Source organism: Erpetoichthys calabaricus, chromosome 15 (genome assembly GCF_900747795.2).
Source record: "Erpetoichthys calabaricus chromosome 15, fErpCal1.3, whole genome shotgun sequence".
Lineage (NCBI taxonomy): Eukaryota > Metazoa > Chordata > Cladistia > Polypteriformes > Polypteridae > Erpetoichthys > Erpetoichthys calabaricus.
In genome coordinates, this window is record NC_041408.2 from 18,764,687 (window position 1) to 18,783,008 (window position 18,322).

Sequence of the window (18,322 nt, forward strand, 5' to 3'; positions counted from 1 at the left end):
TGGAAAATTCTTGAATGGCCAAGTCAGTCACCTGATCTTAACCCAACTGAGCAGGCATTTCACTTGTTGAAGACTAAACTTCAGACAGAAAGGCCCACAAACAAACAGCAACTGAAAGCCGCTGCAGTAAAGGCCTGGCAGAGCATTAAAAAGGAGGAGACCCAGCATCTGGTGATGTCCATGAGTTCAAGACTTCAGGCTGTCATTGCCAGCAAAGGGTTTTCAACCAAGTATTAGAAATGAACATTTGATTTCCAGTGATTTAATTTGTCCAATTACTTTTGAGCCCCTGAAATGAAGGGATTGTGTTCAAAAAATGCTTTAGTTGCCTCACATTTTTATGAAATTGTTTTGTTCACCACACTGAATTAAAGCTGAAAGTCTGCACTTCAACTGCATCGGAGTTGTTTCATTTAAAATTCATTGTGGTGATGTACAGAACCAAAATTAGAAAAAAGTTGTCTCTGTCCAAGTATTTATGGACCTGACTGTAGGCAAGCTCCTATCCAATTGATAATGTTACATCCTGCCATTGTAGTTAATAATATTAATAAAAGACTCTCTCTGATTAATCTTAGATAGTATGAAATCATAACTTGCTAACATAACATAAATGTGCACTTGAGAAGCTCTTTTAAAAAAAGATGGTGTGGTCAGGACAGCACTGAAATCAGGGTGCAGACATTATAAACGATAACTGTTTTGATTTGCTGTAAATGGCAAAAAAGAATGTAGGCCTTAAAATAGCCAAAACCAAACCAGTCCTCCCCTGGTCTAGAACCCAGAAAATGGGCTTCACCCAAAATAGCCTGACCCCAAACTCAAACTGTAGGCTTCTAGGCCCATAAAGATGCAAAATGGGGCTCAGTATTGAACAGCTCAGAAATCTCTTTATATAAAATGCTAAGGGTTATCCGTCTGTCATGAACAAAACTCGTGAACCACTGGACATTGATCTTGGTGTTATGTGTGAACTTATGAAATAGTAACGCGTAACACAAATTGGAGGTGCAGGCTACCTAAGTGATGTAATTGGACTTCAGGTCATTCTTTTGGCAATTGGTGTAGTGGCAAAGTGCGGTGGATAACAGGAAAAGAACCACAGCAATATCTGCTGAAGTCAATTACATGATAGGAAGAACAAGAAGAATGACAGCCCTGCCTTCTGCTATGAGGAACCTGCTGGTACTCGCAAACATGCTGGGATGGGATCTGCTGAACGTGAGACAAAATGCAGAAGCTGATTGATTTTGTGGTAAGAAGAAGAAGAATGAGTGCTGTGGCCTTTGCAAAGCCACTGGGGTTTGCGTCTTTCTTACTGCAAAATGCATAGGCAAAAAGATTGAGCAGGTGTCATGGCTGCTGAGCGGGATACAATGACAGCTTCAGCATTCGCTTCCCATCAAGCACATGTGACACAGCAACCTGCTGGCACTTGTGCACTACTAGGGCTAAAACCTTGGTCTTGGGAGGACCAGAGGTCTCTGTAGCTCTAATAAATATTCCCGAAATGCAAAATGCCCTTCAAGGGAGAGAGAAAGCCATATAATCTCTGGCTTGGAAGGACAAGGTCAATGAAAACTTTTATAAAAATGAAAAAAGGCAAAATAAGGGCAAAAATTAATTTCCCAAGTCCAGTTCTGAAATCTAATAGAAAACTCAAAAAGGCAGGAGCATAAAAATCTCAAAAAAAAAACAAAGTACATCAATTTTCAGCCTCTCTGAGTGGAGAGGTTTTAACAAACACCGTCAGAAATGAAGCTGTGAGCTGTGACACATAATGGTGGTCCCACCTGTTGGGGGGATCCACCCACATAAAACAAAGACTGTATCCTTTAAACATGTGTACACAATATATAAATGTTAAACAAACATAACAATATTAAGTAAAATTACATAAAACCTGTAAACACATAAAAAGTAATACTTAAATCAAAAATAGAAAGGAAAATAAACACAAGCCAGAGAACAAACCCTGGCTATAAAATAACGATGAATGTGGGCTTTTGCCCGAGACCCCTTTGATTCAAAGCAATACAGGGATAAATCCAACAAGAATATATATAGGGACCTAATCAATGACTTTGTTAAATGGTGCGACTCAAACCACCTACACCTGAACACCAGCAAAACCAAGGAGCTGGTGGTGGATTTTAGGAGGCCCAGACCCCTCATGGACCCCGTGATCATCAGAGGCGACTGTGTGCAGAGGGTGCAGACCTATAAATACCTGGGAGTGCATCTGGATGATAAATTAGACTGGACTGCCAATACTGATGCTCTGTGTAAGAAAGGACAGAGACGGTTATACTTCCTTAGAAGGCTGGCGTCTTTCAACATCTGCAATAAGATGCTGCAGATGTTCTATCAGACGGTTGTGGCGAGCTCCCTCTTCTACGCGGTGGTGTGCTGGGGAGGCAGCATTAAGAAGAAATACACCTCACGCCTGGACAAACTGGTGAGGAAGGCAGGCTCTATTGTAGGCACGGAGCTGGACAGTTTAATATCTGTGGCAGAGCGACGGGCGCTGAGCAGACTCCTATCAATCATGGAGAATCCACTGCATCCACTAAACAGTGTCATCTCCAGACAGAGGAGCAGCTTCAGCGACAGACTGCTGTCACCGTCCTACTCCACTGACAGATTGAGGAGATCGTTCCTCCCCCAAACTATGCGACTCTTTAATTCCACCCGGGGGGGGTAAACGTTAACATTTAACATTATACAAAGTTATTGTCTGTTTTTCACCTGCATTATTATCATTCTTTAATTTAATATTATTTATTGTATCAGTATGCTGCTGCTGAAGAATGTGAATTTCCCATTGGGATTAATAAACTATCTATCTATCTATCTATCTATCTATCTATCTATCTATCTATCTATCTATCTATCTATCTATCTATCTATCTATCTATCTACTGCAGTGTTCAGCACAAATGACAAAAACATGGGTTGCAGCGACCTCCTGCTTAAAATGCAGAAAATGAAGGGTGTTACAGGAAAGTGACATTCTTCCAGGCGGCTCATTAAAGAGACGTCTACTATGGCGTCATCATTCTAAGCTGCCGCTGCCCATTGTTTATTCCAAAAGAGCCTTCTAGCACTAGGAACACACTGGTGCAAACAAGATCTCACTAAAAGGAAATAGTCTGGCATGATCAGAATACTTTAAAAAGCACGTGTGGAAGTTGCCCTGACTTGCCAACATGATCTGCAGTGGTGAGGTGCTGTCATTCCCCATGGATTCCCTGTTTTTCCAGTGGTCTCTACAACAGGCAAGCAGAGCTGCCTGTTGAAAATAATGGACAAAAAACAAAAACCCTAAACTGATCATCTTGCCATCTTTACTTGTAATTTGACCCTCAGTCCAAGTTTCAAGTTCATAGGAGGACACCTTTGGTAACAATGTCTAGTATTTTTTTGTTTTTAATCAGATTTACACATGGGGGCCTGTTGGCACCTGCTGTATACTTCAGATTAGCATTTAGTCCTCATTCTGCTGCAAACAAGCCGGCAGTCTGCTGGGAAGTACACCCTCGCCAGCCATGGCACCCCACCCTGCTTAGACTCCACCAAATAGGACAAACTCTGGAAATGAACTTCCTGTTATTGATTTTTAGACCTTTTAGGCTGTGAGACTGTTTTTACTTGAAATGAGGGGAGGGTAGCTGATGAACGGGTTTTACTTTAGGCAGAGGGTTTCGCCTGCTCAGAGATGGAGGTGCATGGCCACTTTTTTTTTTTATTTTTTATTGTATTGGTGGATGTGGAGTTCAGCCTGTCTGTAAAGTATATTGGAGATTTTAACACGGGCTTTCATCCTGCCTGGTGTTTGGTGTCTTTTATCAGAAATCCATGTCAAGAATAATTCCAAAAAGTGCTGCAATGGTTCTCCTTTTTTAATCCCATAACATCATGATTTTTTTTGCTGCACTTTTATTTTGTCAAGTTGTAACTAGAGTTGAAACTAAGTATGATATTGTGATTTGTGAGCATGGTTGTCATGTTTAGGATAAATACACATATTTCTACAGTATCCACCTTAATACAATAAGTGTCTGTGTGTCTGTTTTGGGGTGTAAAATTGTCCAGGAAAGGCACGTTAACTTCTAAGGCTCTTTTAATATTGGTGGACGAGTTAATACTGGAAATGCTTAAATTATTAGCCTTGATTCACATGTACAGCCCATGACATCCAAATCAAGCAATATGGCTAAGGCTTGTGACCTTGGATTCAAAACAGAGCAAGGAAAAATAACTTTACAGGGTCCAAGGGGGCCACTGCCCCTGAAAGGGCTACACAAAGCAAACGGAGCAATGGAGGCTGGCTACCTCAGCTTACAAATACCTTACCAGGGTACAGAGAGATGCCTCTCACAGGTGATGTCAGAGCGGAGTTAAATCGCCTGCTTGTTCGCACGTCTTGTCCTGTGCCTGCATTTAACTTACTTTATACCTTTTTACTAAACTCTTACTTAAATGCACGCAATTTAAAGTAAGGCTAGTTTTCCCTTGTAAGCCCTATATTATAGATATAGTTTTGGTCACATAGTTTATTCTTATGTAAAATAAAACACACAGATTAAGTATGATGAGTCTTATTTAATAAACTGAAAAACTCCAATTTTCAAACCCCATCACAGAGTCTTATCTGTGTGTCTGTCTGGATGCTGTACATCTGTCATTCCAAAAGACGGAGCATCACAAACATTTTTAGTAATGAAATGTATTGCATTTGTCATTCCAACAGATGGCACATCACAAATATTTAACACTGCTTTTACAAATCCCATACCAAATAGCATATCACCGAGACATGCATTGCACAACACTGAGGTCTACGTTGATTACTTGGATTTCAGTCCATCTTAGATGGGTAGCATAGCTAGTAATGTATAAAACTTTCTACAAGTTGAAGATTTTCTCAGCAATGTGAAGAATGTGAAATGGAAAGGCTTCTAGTGTTTAAAGCAGGTGCATGTTCCCAGATAATGAAAGAATGTGCAATATTTTGGGGATGGCAGCCTTATCCATATATAGCACTGGTCAGCAGAACCAGCAGATAGCTCACTGATTATGCTCATTTGGTAAGAGTAGAGCCTAATCTATGGATGGTGTTGGTCAGTGAAGAAAGCGTATATAAGGCCAGTCAGGAAGCCTCAAAGCTAGCAACCCCATCGGCACAGAGGTGACGTCGACTCTGTGCCAAGAACAATGTCTCAACACTCTGGCAAAAAATGGAAATACAATCGTCGAAGACCCCACTAAAGAACTGCGGACAACAACTGTACTGTTCCATTGGCTTCTCTTTGGCGATACGTTGGTATAAAATGATGACACTACAATGTAGGAGTAAATGTTGCATTTTAAAGCATGTTATATACAGTGTTATTCAAAGGTTGGGCACCCTTGAGAAAATTACATACGTTTTAACAAGCAGGCCGCGGTTACTGAAAGCATTGTGCACAAGTTCAAGTTTGAGCTGCGAGTTCTTAAATAAAAACACTCTTTCCCAGGGCGCATGTGCCCCCCTGTTGGACACACAAGTCCCATTCTTTTTAAATATAAATAAATAAGTGGACAAGTCAGGCAATGAACACCACCAGGACTTGCACTTTCCTTGCATGTTGGTGGCTCATTAATTCTCACACTCCCGCTTTAGGCAGTGGCACCAATTGTTGTAATAAGATATGTTAACGAATGGCGGTGTGCTCTTGACATGTTTGTCACCTTTCACCATAGAAGCTCAGCCTCTGGTTGAAGGCCTGCTGCAACACTCTGTGCTGTGTACGTAATGGAAAAAAAGACCTGCATAAGTCCAGGAAACGCTTAAAACCATGCATGATTAGTGAAGCCCTTTCCATCTGTGCACTTGCTCTGTTGTTCTGCTTTCTGATGCTGCCAAAAGCATTTTTTTTTTAGTAAGGTCAGGGAGGTCTTCCCAGCCATCCTGGTTTAGCCAGGAGGAAATGCTCAGTGTCAGCGATTATTGCTGGCTATTGGACTTGAGGCAAATCACAGATTGGCGCAAGCTGTGTAGAGCATGTACCGTACCAGGACACAATTCAATTAGGCTCTTTGTTGTCTGTTGATGGGGGTGGGCATCTGTTTTTATCTTTGAAGTTTATGGAAGACCTGGATTTGGTTGTGCTTAAAGAGGCCTGTAGGAAACGAGCAACGTGAGGTGACAGGGAACAGCTTACCAAATCTTGGCTTAAAAATGTTTTTGCAAGGATTGAAAATCTTAAGTAAATAATATCTTCAGATATATAATGTTTTGCATTGTAGGTCTAATGGGAAGGACAACTCCATCCCTGCTTTTTTCTTGGTGTGTTAACTTAGCATGAAAACACACAGTTTAAGATGTCTGGCCAGTCCAAAGGGTGCTGTTTAGTAGCAGTGGGGAGATCAAGAGTACTTCGAAGTTGAAAGGAAGGATCGGGTCTGAAAACTGAAGTGAGATTAAAGATGTCATCCAGTCCACTTGTGTGTTTTGTTTCAGCCACCTCCCGGCTGGTGTTCACATGTCTTTTTGGTTAATCTTTTTTAATCATTGTTGATCATTTAGTTTGTTTATGTCCAAGTATCTTCTTCAATGTACCATGTGTTTTGTGGGTGGTCCCCCATGAGGCACAACCACTTGCCCATCACCTAAAGGGACTGCCCTCCGCCCTATAAAGGCTAATGCCCTGAGCCCTAAAAAGGCTTTATCAGTATGCTGCTGCTGGAGTATGTGAATTTTCCCTTGGGGATTAATAAAATCTATCTATCTATCTATCTATCTATCTATCTATCTATCTATCTATCTATCTAATGAATACCCACGGTCCTTTGTGGTTAGTTGAATGTGCTGGCCTTGGTGAGTTTCATTGTTTTTTTGTGCTTGCATGAATTTCTGGGCTTTGGATTTCGTATTGAGACCGTGTTTGTTTTTGGGGGTGCCTGTTTTGAAGGTACTGCCTTCTGTGCCTTTCTGCTCCTCAAGGCTTATTTTGTGCCACAGAGCATTTTGTAAAAATACATTTTTATTTATAAAGATTCCACATTTGCCTCTTTTTTTGTGACTAGCTGGGCTTTGATTGTTTAACCCGTTTTATTGGGCATTCTGAGACTTAATATTTTGAGGAACCCCAAATTCACAACATTGTGCAGTCTGTGTGCTAATTGACTGCTTTGCTCAGAATTGAGTCACCTTCTGTATTTTGCCAATGGTCGGTAGTTTCCTGTAATTGTTTTATAAGATACTTGAAGGTCTAGATCTGCCTCTGTCAGGTGTAATGTCTCTACATGCTGCAAGTGTCTGCCAGAGCTGTAATGATGCATCAACAAAAATGACAAAAACGTTCAAAAAAAGTCTTCAAAATAAAGGATAAAGCCGGACAAGGATTTCACAACCCTAAACTTAAGAAACACAATAACTTAGAGCCAAAAACTCCAAACAAGACTCATCATTCCAACAATTAGGAATCAACCCAGAATGCCAAAGCTGTTGTGAGAAGAGAAGCTTCTTCATTTACACTGCTGGGTCAGTCGCCCAGTTGTTTCATCAGGTGGCCCTGCCCCCTTGGCCACCGGTTTAAGGAGACAGGGTAGAGAAGTAATACAAAATGGTAAAGTAATTAGTAAACAACATAATGTGACATACATACAGTACAATGAAAAGTCAAATCCAAAAACAGAATTAATAATAAAATATACAAAGTAATGTTTAAATACAAACTCAAAAACTGGAGCCGGGGCAACACCCCTGGCAGTACCACAACAGTGTCTGATTGTGGGTGGACAGGCAGAGAGATAACATAGATACACATATACTGATGCTACAGAAAAGCTGCAGGACTGTTTAGTGTGGACATTTATCTCAGAATCGTACCACAACTGAAACTTAAGAAGTATTAAAAAACAAAATAGTAAGAACCATCTCCTCACTGCCTCCATTCATCCCTACTTCACATAACCTGTCATTCCCCATTTTGATATTTTCCCACTTGGGAAACAAATGTTTTCTTGTATTCAAATTTCAGGTCAGGCACTGCCTATGTGCTTTGAATCCTTGTTGGCCATTTTAAAGGTTTTAGGATTTTCCTACTACATCTCTAAGACATGCACATAAACAATAATGTTTCATTTTACTTATATAGTGCCTTTAAAGTTAACTGGCATCTCTGAAGTAGGTTGGGGTGATAATGTGTCCTGTGGTGCCTCATGTGCAGTGCTTCCTTGTAAAGAATGTTAGAAAATGAACGGGGATGTGTCCAGGTAGGTGATCTGATCTAACCATGCATTTCATTACCGTCACCACCACATGTGCCTGCTTTACCGCTCAGTTAAGCTGTGTGCATTCACTTGCAGGCCTGACATAGTCCAAAAAGCCTGTTTTGTGTGGTCGACAAGGGACCATGTTATTGGGCATGTGCTTTGCTGACATATCTTTAATGATGTGTCAGTGGAACTCAACTTAAGTCTGCAGCAGGGTATCTAAATGCTTTGAAAATTGTGATTAGCGCTGCTATGTCTCTTTCTGATCAAATGCTTTTTTATTTTATTGTCCATTTGATGTCACAAGGCAGGGTAAATTTGTATCTCCTGCTGGAAGTAAAGTTGCCACCTTTTGTTTTTCTTATTCAGAGACTTGAAACTGGATAACATCCTTCTGGATGCTGAAGGACACTGCAAACTAGCAGATTTTGGGATGTGCAAAGAGGGGATTCTAAATGGAGTCACAACAATGACGTTTTGTGGGACACCAGACTACATTGCACCGGAGGTATTATTATGGGTTGGAAGGAGCATGTGTCCTTAGTTACCTAACCAATGAGTTAGACATGTCATGGTAAACAATGAGAGAGAGAAAAAAAACAAGGAATTTTAACGAAGGTCATATTATAGTCAAATTTGTCCAGAGCCTGGTGACACTTTTTTGGGAGGGGGAACCAATGGGAAAGAACAGACAATAACACTGAGAGAAAGTTAGTATTAAAAAGCTATGCAGGCATACCTGACACATCGTAAGCACTACAATAGAAAGAATATAAAACTCAAAGAAATTTCATGTTGTAATTTAATAAGCTGACTAATGATCTTAGATGAATCATAGTGCTCATCTGCATCCTGGATCTCAAACCTTTGCTGGGAAGTGAAAATGAACGGTAGTTTGTTGGAGTGAGACAGGAAGTTTATCAAACAAAAGCAAAAGAAAGCATCAGAACAGTTAAGGGCAAATTTCCAAATAATTCCTGAACACTGTGACGTCTCAAGAGAAACAAAGCAGCTCTGTACTGAGGTAAGGTTGTTAGATCTGTCTATAAAGAAACAAAACATCATTTTGAGCGGTTAGTCATTTTTTGCACAAAGCATATTTCACTTGTTCAGTGGCTGAAGCAGACCATGTCCTCTCTTATCATGTTGTAGATCCTCCAGGAGTTGGAGTATGGCCCATCTGTGGACTGGTGGGCCTTGGGTGTCCTAATGTACGAGATGATGGCTGGCCAGCCTCCCTTTGAAGCGGACAATGAAGATGACCTGTTTGAATCTATCCTGCATGACGATGTTCTCTATCCCGTCTGGCTGAGCAAAGAGGCCGTGAGCATCCTGAAAGCGGTGAGTTTCTGAGTACCCAGCATCAGTCTTCATAAGGACTGCTAACCAGCCACGTGTTACTTGATCATTGCTCCTTCTCCAGCTTTGACAGACATTTGAGCTATTTCATTAAAAAATGTAGCCAAGTGCAGTTTTGGGAAGACTGGGGTATAGGGGTTAGAGATGCTCCTCCAGATCTCCAGGAACCTGGGCTTGACTGTTAGACCAAATACTTTACTGCAAGTGTGCACACCTTCCCTATATGTGGGTTTTCTTCACATGCTCCAACTACCTTTTATATCCCAAAGGTATCTTTGGCTCTAAACTGGCCTTCTGTTTGTGTGTGCGTGTGTGTGTATACTACAACCCCAATTCTAATGAAGTTGGGACGTTGTGTAAAACGTAAATAAAAACAGAATACAATGATTTACAAATCCTTTTCAGCCTATATTCAATTGAATACACTACAAAGACAAGATATCGAATGTTCAAACTTAAAAACTTTATTGTTGTTTTGCAAGTCTTCACTCATGTTGAATTTGATGCCTACAACACGTTCCAAAAAAGTTAGGACAGGGGCAGCAAAAGACTGGGAAAGTTGAGGAATGTTCAAAAAACACCTGTTTTGAACATTCCACAGGTGAACAGGTTAATTGGAAACAGGTGTTTGTCGTGATTGGGTATAAAAGGAGCATCCCCCAAAAGGCTCAGTCGTTCACAAGCAAGAATGGGGCGAGGTTCACCACTTTGTGAACAACTGCTTGGGCAAATAGTCCAGCAGTTTAAGAACAACGTTTCTCAACATACAATTACAAGGAATCTAGGGATTTCATCATCTACTGTCCATAATATCATCAAAAGATTCAGAGAATCTGAAGAAATCTCAGCATGTAAGCGGCAAGGCCGAATACCAACACTGGATGCCCGTGACCTTCGATCCCTCAGGCGGCACTGCATTAAAAACCGACATCATTCTGTAAAGGATATTACCACATGGGCTCAGGAATACTTCAGAAAACCATTGTCAGTTAACACAGTTCGTTGCTACATCTACAAGTCAAAGTTAAAACTCTAGCATGCAAAGCGAAAGCCATATATCAACAACACCCAGAAACGCCGCCGGCTTCTCTGGGCCTGAGCTCATCTGACATGGACTGACGCAAAGTGGAAAAGTGTGCTGTGGTCTGACGAGTCCACATTTCAAATTGTTTTTTAAAATCATGGATGTCGTGTCCTCCGGGCCAAAGAGGAAAAGGACCATCTGGATTGTTATCAGCGCAAAGTTCAAAAGCCAGCATCTGTGATGGTATGGGGGTGTGTTAGTGCCCATGGCATGGGTAACTTGCACATCTGTGAAGGCACCATTAATGCTGAAAGGTACATACAGGTTTTGGAGCAACATATGCTGCCATCCAAGCAACGTCTTTTTCAGAGACGTCCCTGCTTATTTCAGCAGGACAATGTGAAGTCACATTCTGCATGTGTTACAACAGTGTGGCTTCGTAGTAAAAGAGTGCGGGTACGAGACTGGCCTGCCTGCAGTCCACACCTGTCTCCCATTGAAGATGTGTGGCGCATTATGAAGCGCAAAATACGACAACGGAGACCCCGGACTGTTGAGCAACTGAAGTTGTACATCAAGCAAGAATGGGAAAGAATTCCACCTACACAGCTTCAACAGTTAGTGTCCTCAGTTCCCAAACGCTTATTGAGTGTTGTTAAAAGGAAAGGTGATATAACACAGTGGTAAACATGCTGCCCTTGTCCCAGCTTTTTTGGAACGTGTTGTAGGCATCAAATTCAAAATGAGTGACGATTTGCAAAACAACAATAAAGTTTATCAGTTTGAACATTCGATATCTTGTCTTTGTAGTGTATTCAGTTGAATATAGGTTGAAAAGGATTTGCCAATCATTGTATTCTGTTTTTATTTACGTTTTACACAACGTCCCAACTTCATTGGAATTGGGGTTGTATATGTGCCATACAGAGGATTCTCTCCCCATATTTGACTCTAGATATGTGCTCAACACACACTTCCACTGACCTTGTAATTTGACAAAAAAGGATTCAGAAAATGGATGGATGGATGCACGAAATATACAGATAGAAGAAACATGTTCAGCCCAGTTGCTTATTTAGGTGGCTAGTAATACCTTGTTCAATGACAGTAACAATATATGAATTCTGTCAGAGACCTAAGTCTCCACCAAACTTTTATACCTTACCTAAGGAGCATAAGGATAGCTACATGACAACTTTAATCTTTACAATTTAGATATCCATCTGTATGGTTCTGAGAGATTAAGACGCACGACACACAGCTGCTGGCCCATTCAGGGAAGCCACCACTGAACTGCTGAACAGGAAAGGCTGTGGAAATCAGCAGGAGTCAAAGCAGTGGCATTCAGGCTGGATCCCCTGGTTTCCTTGCATTGTGTGCTCTTGTCGGTAGGTTGCTATATAATTAGCTGACCTCAAGCTTTCACAAGCTTTTCCCCCCGGTTTGTTTTGTGGGAGAGAGCACCCATGAGCCCTTCTGGACTCTTTTTCAACATTAATAAACTGGCAGCTCGTTTTGGCAGCTTATCTTTAAAATCAGCTTGCAGTATACTTAAACGTGGTGCAGTGAAGCAGTGTAAATGATACATTCTTTAAAAAATAAAAGTACTGTAAAATGTTTGTCAATAAATATCATCACAGCCAACTAGTTATGGCAGTATATGGCAGACAAAAAATAAATAAAATGTAAATCAGCCCCTGAAACCTTGAATTAGATTAAGAAGGTTTGAAAATGTTAGGTTGTCCACAATTAAACATAAACTGAATTCAGATTTTTTGCGCCCAGTAAGGAACCAAAGGAAACTCTTAGAGGTGAAGGCAGCCATTGAGTATGGTTGGTTGACTGGGCTACAACTAATGTTCATTTTTCATGCCAGTACTCTGCGCTGTTTCCTTACATCGGGTGTTTTATACAAAGGTGGAAAAATAGCTTCTTTAATCCCACTGCTTGTTGCTAGCCCAGAATAATACACATATGTGTTAAAACAGGCAATGAAGGACAAACTGTTAAACACTGGAGAAAAAATCACACTTAGCTTCACATTTAATACCAATTTAGCTTATTGATATACTGCTGTCAAGGCACTGGAAGTCTGTACATCGTCATAAAAAGAGGCTCAGGTACAAAAGGAACATTTGTAAGGGACTTGTCAGCGGCGCTCCAGTTGTGTCAAGGTGACTTGGCTGAGAGCAAAGGTCTAAGAGCTGGGTGTCTTGATGTAACAGTCTGCAAATATGCTGGGTGTAGTAGTTCATTTTTTTTGTTTTATTTAAATATTATTTAAATAAACAGTTTAATATACTTTCTTTCCCCTTTTGGCAAGTTCTTGGTTATACAAAATGAAAGCATTCATGACATTCATCTACTGCTTTGTTTTGAAGTTTATTCCTATTATTCGTAGTATAAGCTAAAATATGTTTATATCTGTAGCTAAAGTAAACTGAACCGAGGTGTACAGAACATAAAAACAACAAAACATCCTACAGAGAACATCAAAATTCAACATCATCCTACAGTTAGGTCCATAAATATTTGGACAGAGACAACTGTTTTCTAATTTTGGTTCTGTACATTACCACAATGAATTTTAAATGAAACAACTCAGATGCAGTTGAAGTGCAGACTTTCAGCTTTAATTCAGTGGGTTGAACAAAACGATTGCATAAAAATGTGAGGCAACTAAAGCATTTTTTTAACACAACCCCTTCATTTCAGGGGCTCAAAAGTAATTGGACAATTGACTCAAAGGCTATTTCATGGGCAGGTGTGGTCAAGTCCGTCGTTATGTCATTATCAATTCAGCAGATAAAAGGCCTGGAGTTGATTTGAGGTGTGGTGTTTGCATGTGGAAGATTTTGCTGTGAACAGACAACATGCGGTCAAAGGAGCTCTCCATGCAGGTGAAAGAAGCCATCCTTAAGCTGCGAAAACAGAAAAAACCCATCTGAGAAATTGCTCCAATATTACGAGTGGCAAAATCTACAGTTTGGTACATCCTGAGAAAGAAAGCAAGCACTGGTGAACTCAGCAACGCAAAAAGACCTGGACGTCCACGGAAGACAACAGTGGTGGATGATCGCAGAATCATTTCCATGGTGAAGAGAAACCCCTTCACAACAGCCAACCAAGTGAACAACACTCTCCAGGGGGTAGGCGTATCGATATCCAAGTCAACCATAAAGAGAAGACTACATGAAAGTAAATACAGAGGGTGCACTGCAAGGTGCAAGTCACTCATAAGCCTCAAGAATAGAAAGGCTAGATTGGACTTTGCTAAAGAACATCTAAAAAAGCCAGCACAGTTCTGGAAAAAACATTCTTTGGACAGATGAAACCAAGATGAACCTCTACCAGAATGATGGCAAGAAAAAAGTATGGAGAAGGCGTGGAACAGCTTATTATCCAAAGCATAGCACATCATCTGTAAAACACAGTGGAGGCAGTGTGATGGCTTGGGCGTGCATGGCTGCCAGTGGCACTGGGACACTAGTGTTTATTGATGATGTGACACAGGACAGAAGCAGCCAAATGAATTCTGAGGTGTTCAGAGACATACGTCTGCTCAAATCAGGCTAAATGCAGCAGTCAAATTGATTGGGTGGCGTTTCATGATACAGATGGACAATGACCCAAAACATACAGCCAAAGCAACCCAGGAGTTTATTAAAGCAAAGAAGTGGAAAATTCTTGAATGGCCAAGTCAGTCACCTGATCTTAACCCAACTGAGCAGGCATTTCACTTGTTGAAGACTAAACTTCAGACAGAAAGGCCCACAAACAAACAGCAACTGAAAGCCGCTGCAGTAAAGGCCTGGCAGAGCATTAAAAAGGAGGAAACTCAACATCTGGTGATGTCCAGGAGTTCAAGACTTCAGGCTGTCATTGCCAGCAAAGGGTTTTCAACCAAGTATTAGAAATGAACATTTTATTTCCAGTTATTTAATTTGTCCAATTACTTTTGCGGCCCTGAAATGAAGGGATTGTGTTATAAAAATGCTTTAGTTGCCTCACATTTTTATGCAATCGTTTTGTTCACCCCACTGAATTAAAGCTGAAAGTCTGCACTTCAACTGCATCTGAGTTGTTTCATTTAAAATTCATTGTGGTAATGTACAGAACCAAAATTAGAAAACAGTTGTCTCTGTCCAAATATTTATGGACCTAACTGTATCTAAAAGGTCTGGAGTTGATTTGAGGTGTGGTGCTTGCATGTATATACCGTATGTCTGCATCCACCTTAAAAGCACAAATCGGAAGGTCATATTAATTATTGTTTATATTTTCTGCACACTTGCACACATTTTTCAGTTACCATTTACCATGGTTCATTCTCTTTCCAGTTGTAACGATGCTCTGCAGAAGATTGTAGTGTAGGGGTCCGCAATTGTGGCTCTGGGGGGCTGCAGTTCTTGCAGGTCTTCATTTCAGCAAGTTTGCTAATTAGAAGTCAGTCCTTGCTTAAAATTAAACTCCGTATTTAATTATATGGCATGTTAGTGCTTTTATTGTGGCCAGTTAAAAATATACATTGTGATCAATAGAGTTTTTTGTTCTGAGGACATTATACATATTTTTTTGTGGACTAGATTTCTACTTCTCAGTCCTTCCCTTTTCTCTCCATTTCATTAACTCAGATACTTCCTGATGCATATACACAGCTGGAAATGGGACCATGTTGGCCGTTGAGCCGGTGGTTCCTTTGCCATTTACGTCTCATTTTTAACTGGTGTCTATTTAAGAGAGCAGAAACAATGAAAACTTCAATCCAGCTGAATAAAGGATGCAAAATTGTAACAAGTAATGTTATTTTCTAACCCACTTAATCCAGACCAGGTTCATGAAGAGGGTGCCAGACCCTATCCCAGCTAGCATAGGGCACAAGTCAGGAACAAACCCTGGGCAGGGCGCCAGTCCACACACACACACACACACACACAAGGTTCAATTAGCATTACCAGTTCACCTAACCTGCATGTCTTCAGATAGTGGGAGAAAACCCACACAAACATGGGGAGAACATGCAAACCTAGGTCTCCTTAGTGCGAGGCAGCAGCACTACCACTGCACCACCATGCCACCCAAATTGTAACAAGTGGAGTTGCTAAAATTAAGCCACAATGTGGCCTGAGCAGCAAACATAAGTTTTAGTTTAGAAATTGTTTGAAGCCAAAACCTGCATGGCTCTCCAGGACAGTAATCAAGGACCCCTGTTGTAGGCCATCATGTATATGAGAAAGAAGGAACTTTCTGTGTGTACTGCATGAGCGGGTCACATATTATGAGATAAAATGTCATTGATTGGCATCATTTATAGTTAATGACATTATTCAGTGTTAAAATGTGTAATAAGCTCAGAAGTTCACTTTCATTAGAACAGGCTGTTCAAAGTCATTCAGACACCCCAGAGAATGAATGACAAACGAGGAAGTTGCTTTTGCTCTCATTTAACAGAAAACGATGATGATGATGATGATGATGCCAGTTTAAGATGGGAGTGTCTCACGTGTTTTGTGTCTGTGGCCCATGTCTACTTTTTTGTATGACCAACATGGATGTACTGCACAGCAGTCTCTTAGCCAGTGTCTTTAATCACTTAGCCTTGCCTTGTTTATGGTTATCTATGTCTGCTTTAATGTATCCAGGACGCCTTTATGCATCACCCAGCCTGGCCCAAAACTTGGACTAGTAAATGCACCATGAGACATCACTGGTGAAGATGCTTAGTTGGTTTTAAAGGCATTAATGAAAACATCAATACCACTTGGACTGAGAATTCTGTTACTGTTGGCATGCAAGTGAATGGTGAACGGGACTCCTCTTTATCATTCAGTGTCACTAAAGGCCATATCATATTAGGCAACTTTTCCAGTGATTTTCTGTTGAAGCCTTCTTACTGAGTTGGAGGCAGTCAGTGGTTCACTCCCATGCAGACTGTTACCTAATGTGACATACCCAGTGACTCACTGCAGCTGTTCCACAACTCGCCCTGACAAAAATCAAACCGGTTTGTGGGGTGGGCTTTACATGCATGAGAGCTGCAAACAAATGAATGTTTATCCTGAAGTACAATTCACAGACTGCAACAACAAAGAATAAAGTACATAGGTGTTTGAGACCTTGCAAACGGCACAGAAGCTCACCTGGCTGATGTCTCATGTTTTATAATAATAATACATTTTATGTAATAGGTGCCTTTCTTAACACTCAAGGTCACCTTACAATGGAATTAAACGACATTAAAAAAATAAAAACAAAGAGAACGATAAATCAAAAAGCAATAAGTAGCAAACAAACAAAGATAACAGGCAGTAACAGTGTAAAATTCACAATTGTTATGCCAGTTTAAAAAGATAAGTCTTGTGTTATTGAGTCTAGTTGATGAATATGAGAGGGAAGAGACTTCCAGAGTTGAGGAGAACAATGAGAGACACTCGAGCTCCCATAGAACTGAGTTTGATGTGCGGTACAGAAAGTGGAGCTGCAGATGAGGATCTGAGTGAGCGAGAGGAGTGCAAGTCTGGAGGAGATCAGTGAGATTGTGGAGAGCTTTAAACGTTAAGAGCAGTATTGTGTATTATATTCAGTAGTTAACAGGGAGCCAGTGAAGTTGAGAGAGAAGAGGTGTAATATGTTCAGTGGATTTAGAACAGCAGGTTCCAATCCTGGCAGCAGAATTTTAAATAAGTTGTAAGCGATGGATAAGTTTTTGAGGGATGTCAGATAGAATAGCATTACAGTAATCTATACGTGAGGTGACTAGGACATTAACCAATACTTTAACAGTACATTAACAGGACATTAACAGTACTGTGTTGCGTAAGAACAGGACAAAGTCTAGAAATGTTTCGGAGATGGAAGAAGACAGTCCAAGAAACATTACTTATATGGGAAGAAAAAGAGAGTACTGTCTAGTACAGGGGTCTCCCTTGCAACCCCTTTCCAAGTAGCTCGCCAAAGGGTTAATGAATCCTACATAAATTTGAAAACTTGATTAGTCAAATTAGGGGTGGGCGATCTTTCTTTCCAAAGAAATCATATCACAATCCTTTTAACACAAAATCACGACCCACAATCTGGATTGCAATCTATCTTTTCAATGTGGCATACAGTAATCCCTCCTCTATTGTGGGGGTTGCGTTCCAGAACCCCCTGCGAAAGGTGAAAATCCGCGAAGTAGAAACCATATGTTTGTTTATATGGTTATTTTTATATTGTCATGCTTGGGTCACAGATTTGCACAGAAACACAGGAGGTTGTAGAGAGACAGGAACTTTATTCAAACACTGCAAACAAACATTTGTCTCTTTTTCAAAAGTTTAAACTGTGCTCCATGACAAGACAGAGATGACAGTTCCGTCTCACAATTAAAAGAATGCAAACATATCTTCCTCTTCAAAGGAGTGCGCATCAGGAGCAGCGAATGTCAGAGAGGGAGAGATAAAAGCAAACAATCAAAAATCAATAGGGCTGTTTGGCTTTTAAGTATGCGAAGCACCACCGTATAAAGCAGCTGCAAGGAAGAGAGCAATGTGAAGGTAGTCTTTCAGCATTTTTTAGAGGAGTGTCCGTATCCTCTAGGCCAGTGTGCGTATAGCCCCTCTGCTCACACCCCCTCCGTCAGGAGCAGAGAATGTCAGAGAGAGAGAGAGAAAAACAAACAATCAAAAATCAATACGT

The 18,322-nt window shown here is 40.7% G+C and overlaps 1 protein-coding gene across 1 annotated transcript in view; it reads left to right on the plus strand.

Moving 5' to 3' along the window:
* The window catches only part of prkcea (protein kinase C, epsilon a), a 309,249-nt gene that overhangs the window by 280,654 nt on the left and 10,273 nt on the right, over nt 1-18,322 (plus strand). The window contains exons 12-13 of the mRNA XM_028820989.2: nt 8,632-8,770; nt 9,415-9,603. Coding sequence (XP_028676822.1) covers nt 8,632-8,770; nt 9,415-9,603 — 328 coding nt within the window. The remainder of the gene's footprint in view (nt 1-8,631; nt 8,771-9,414; nt 9,604-18,322) is intronic.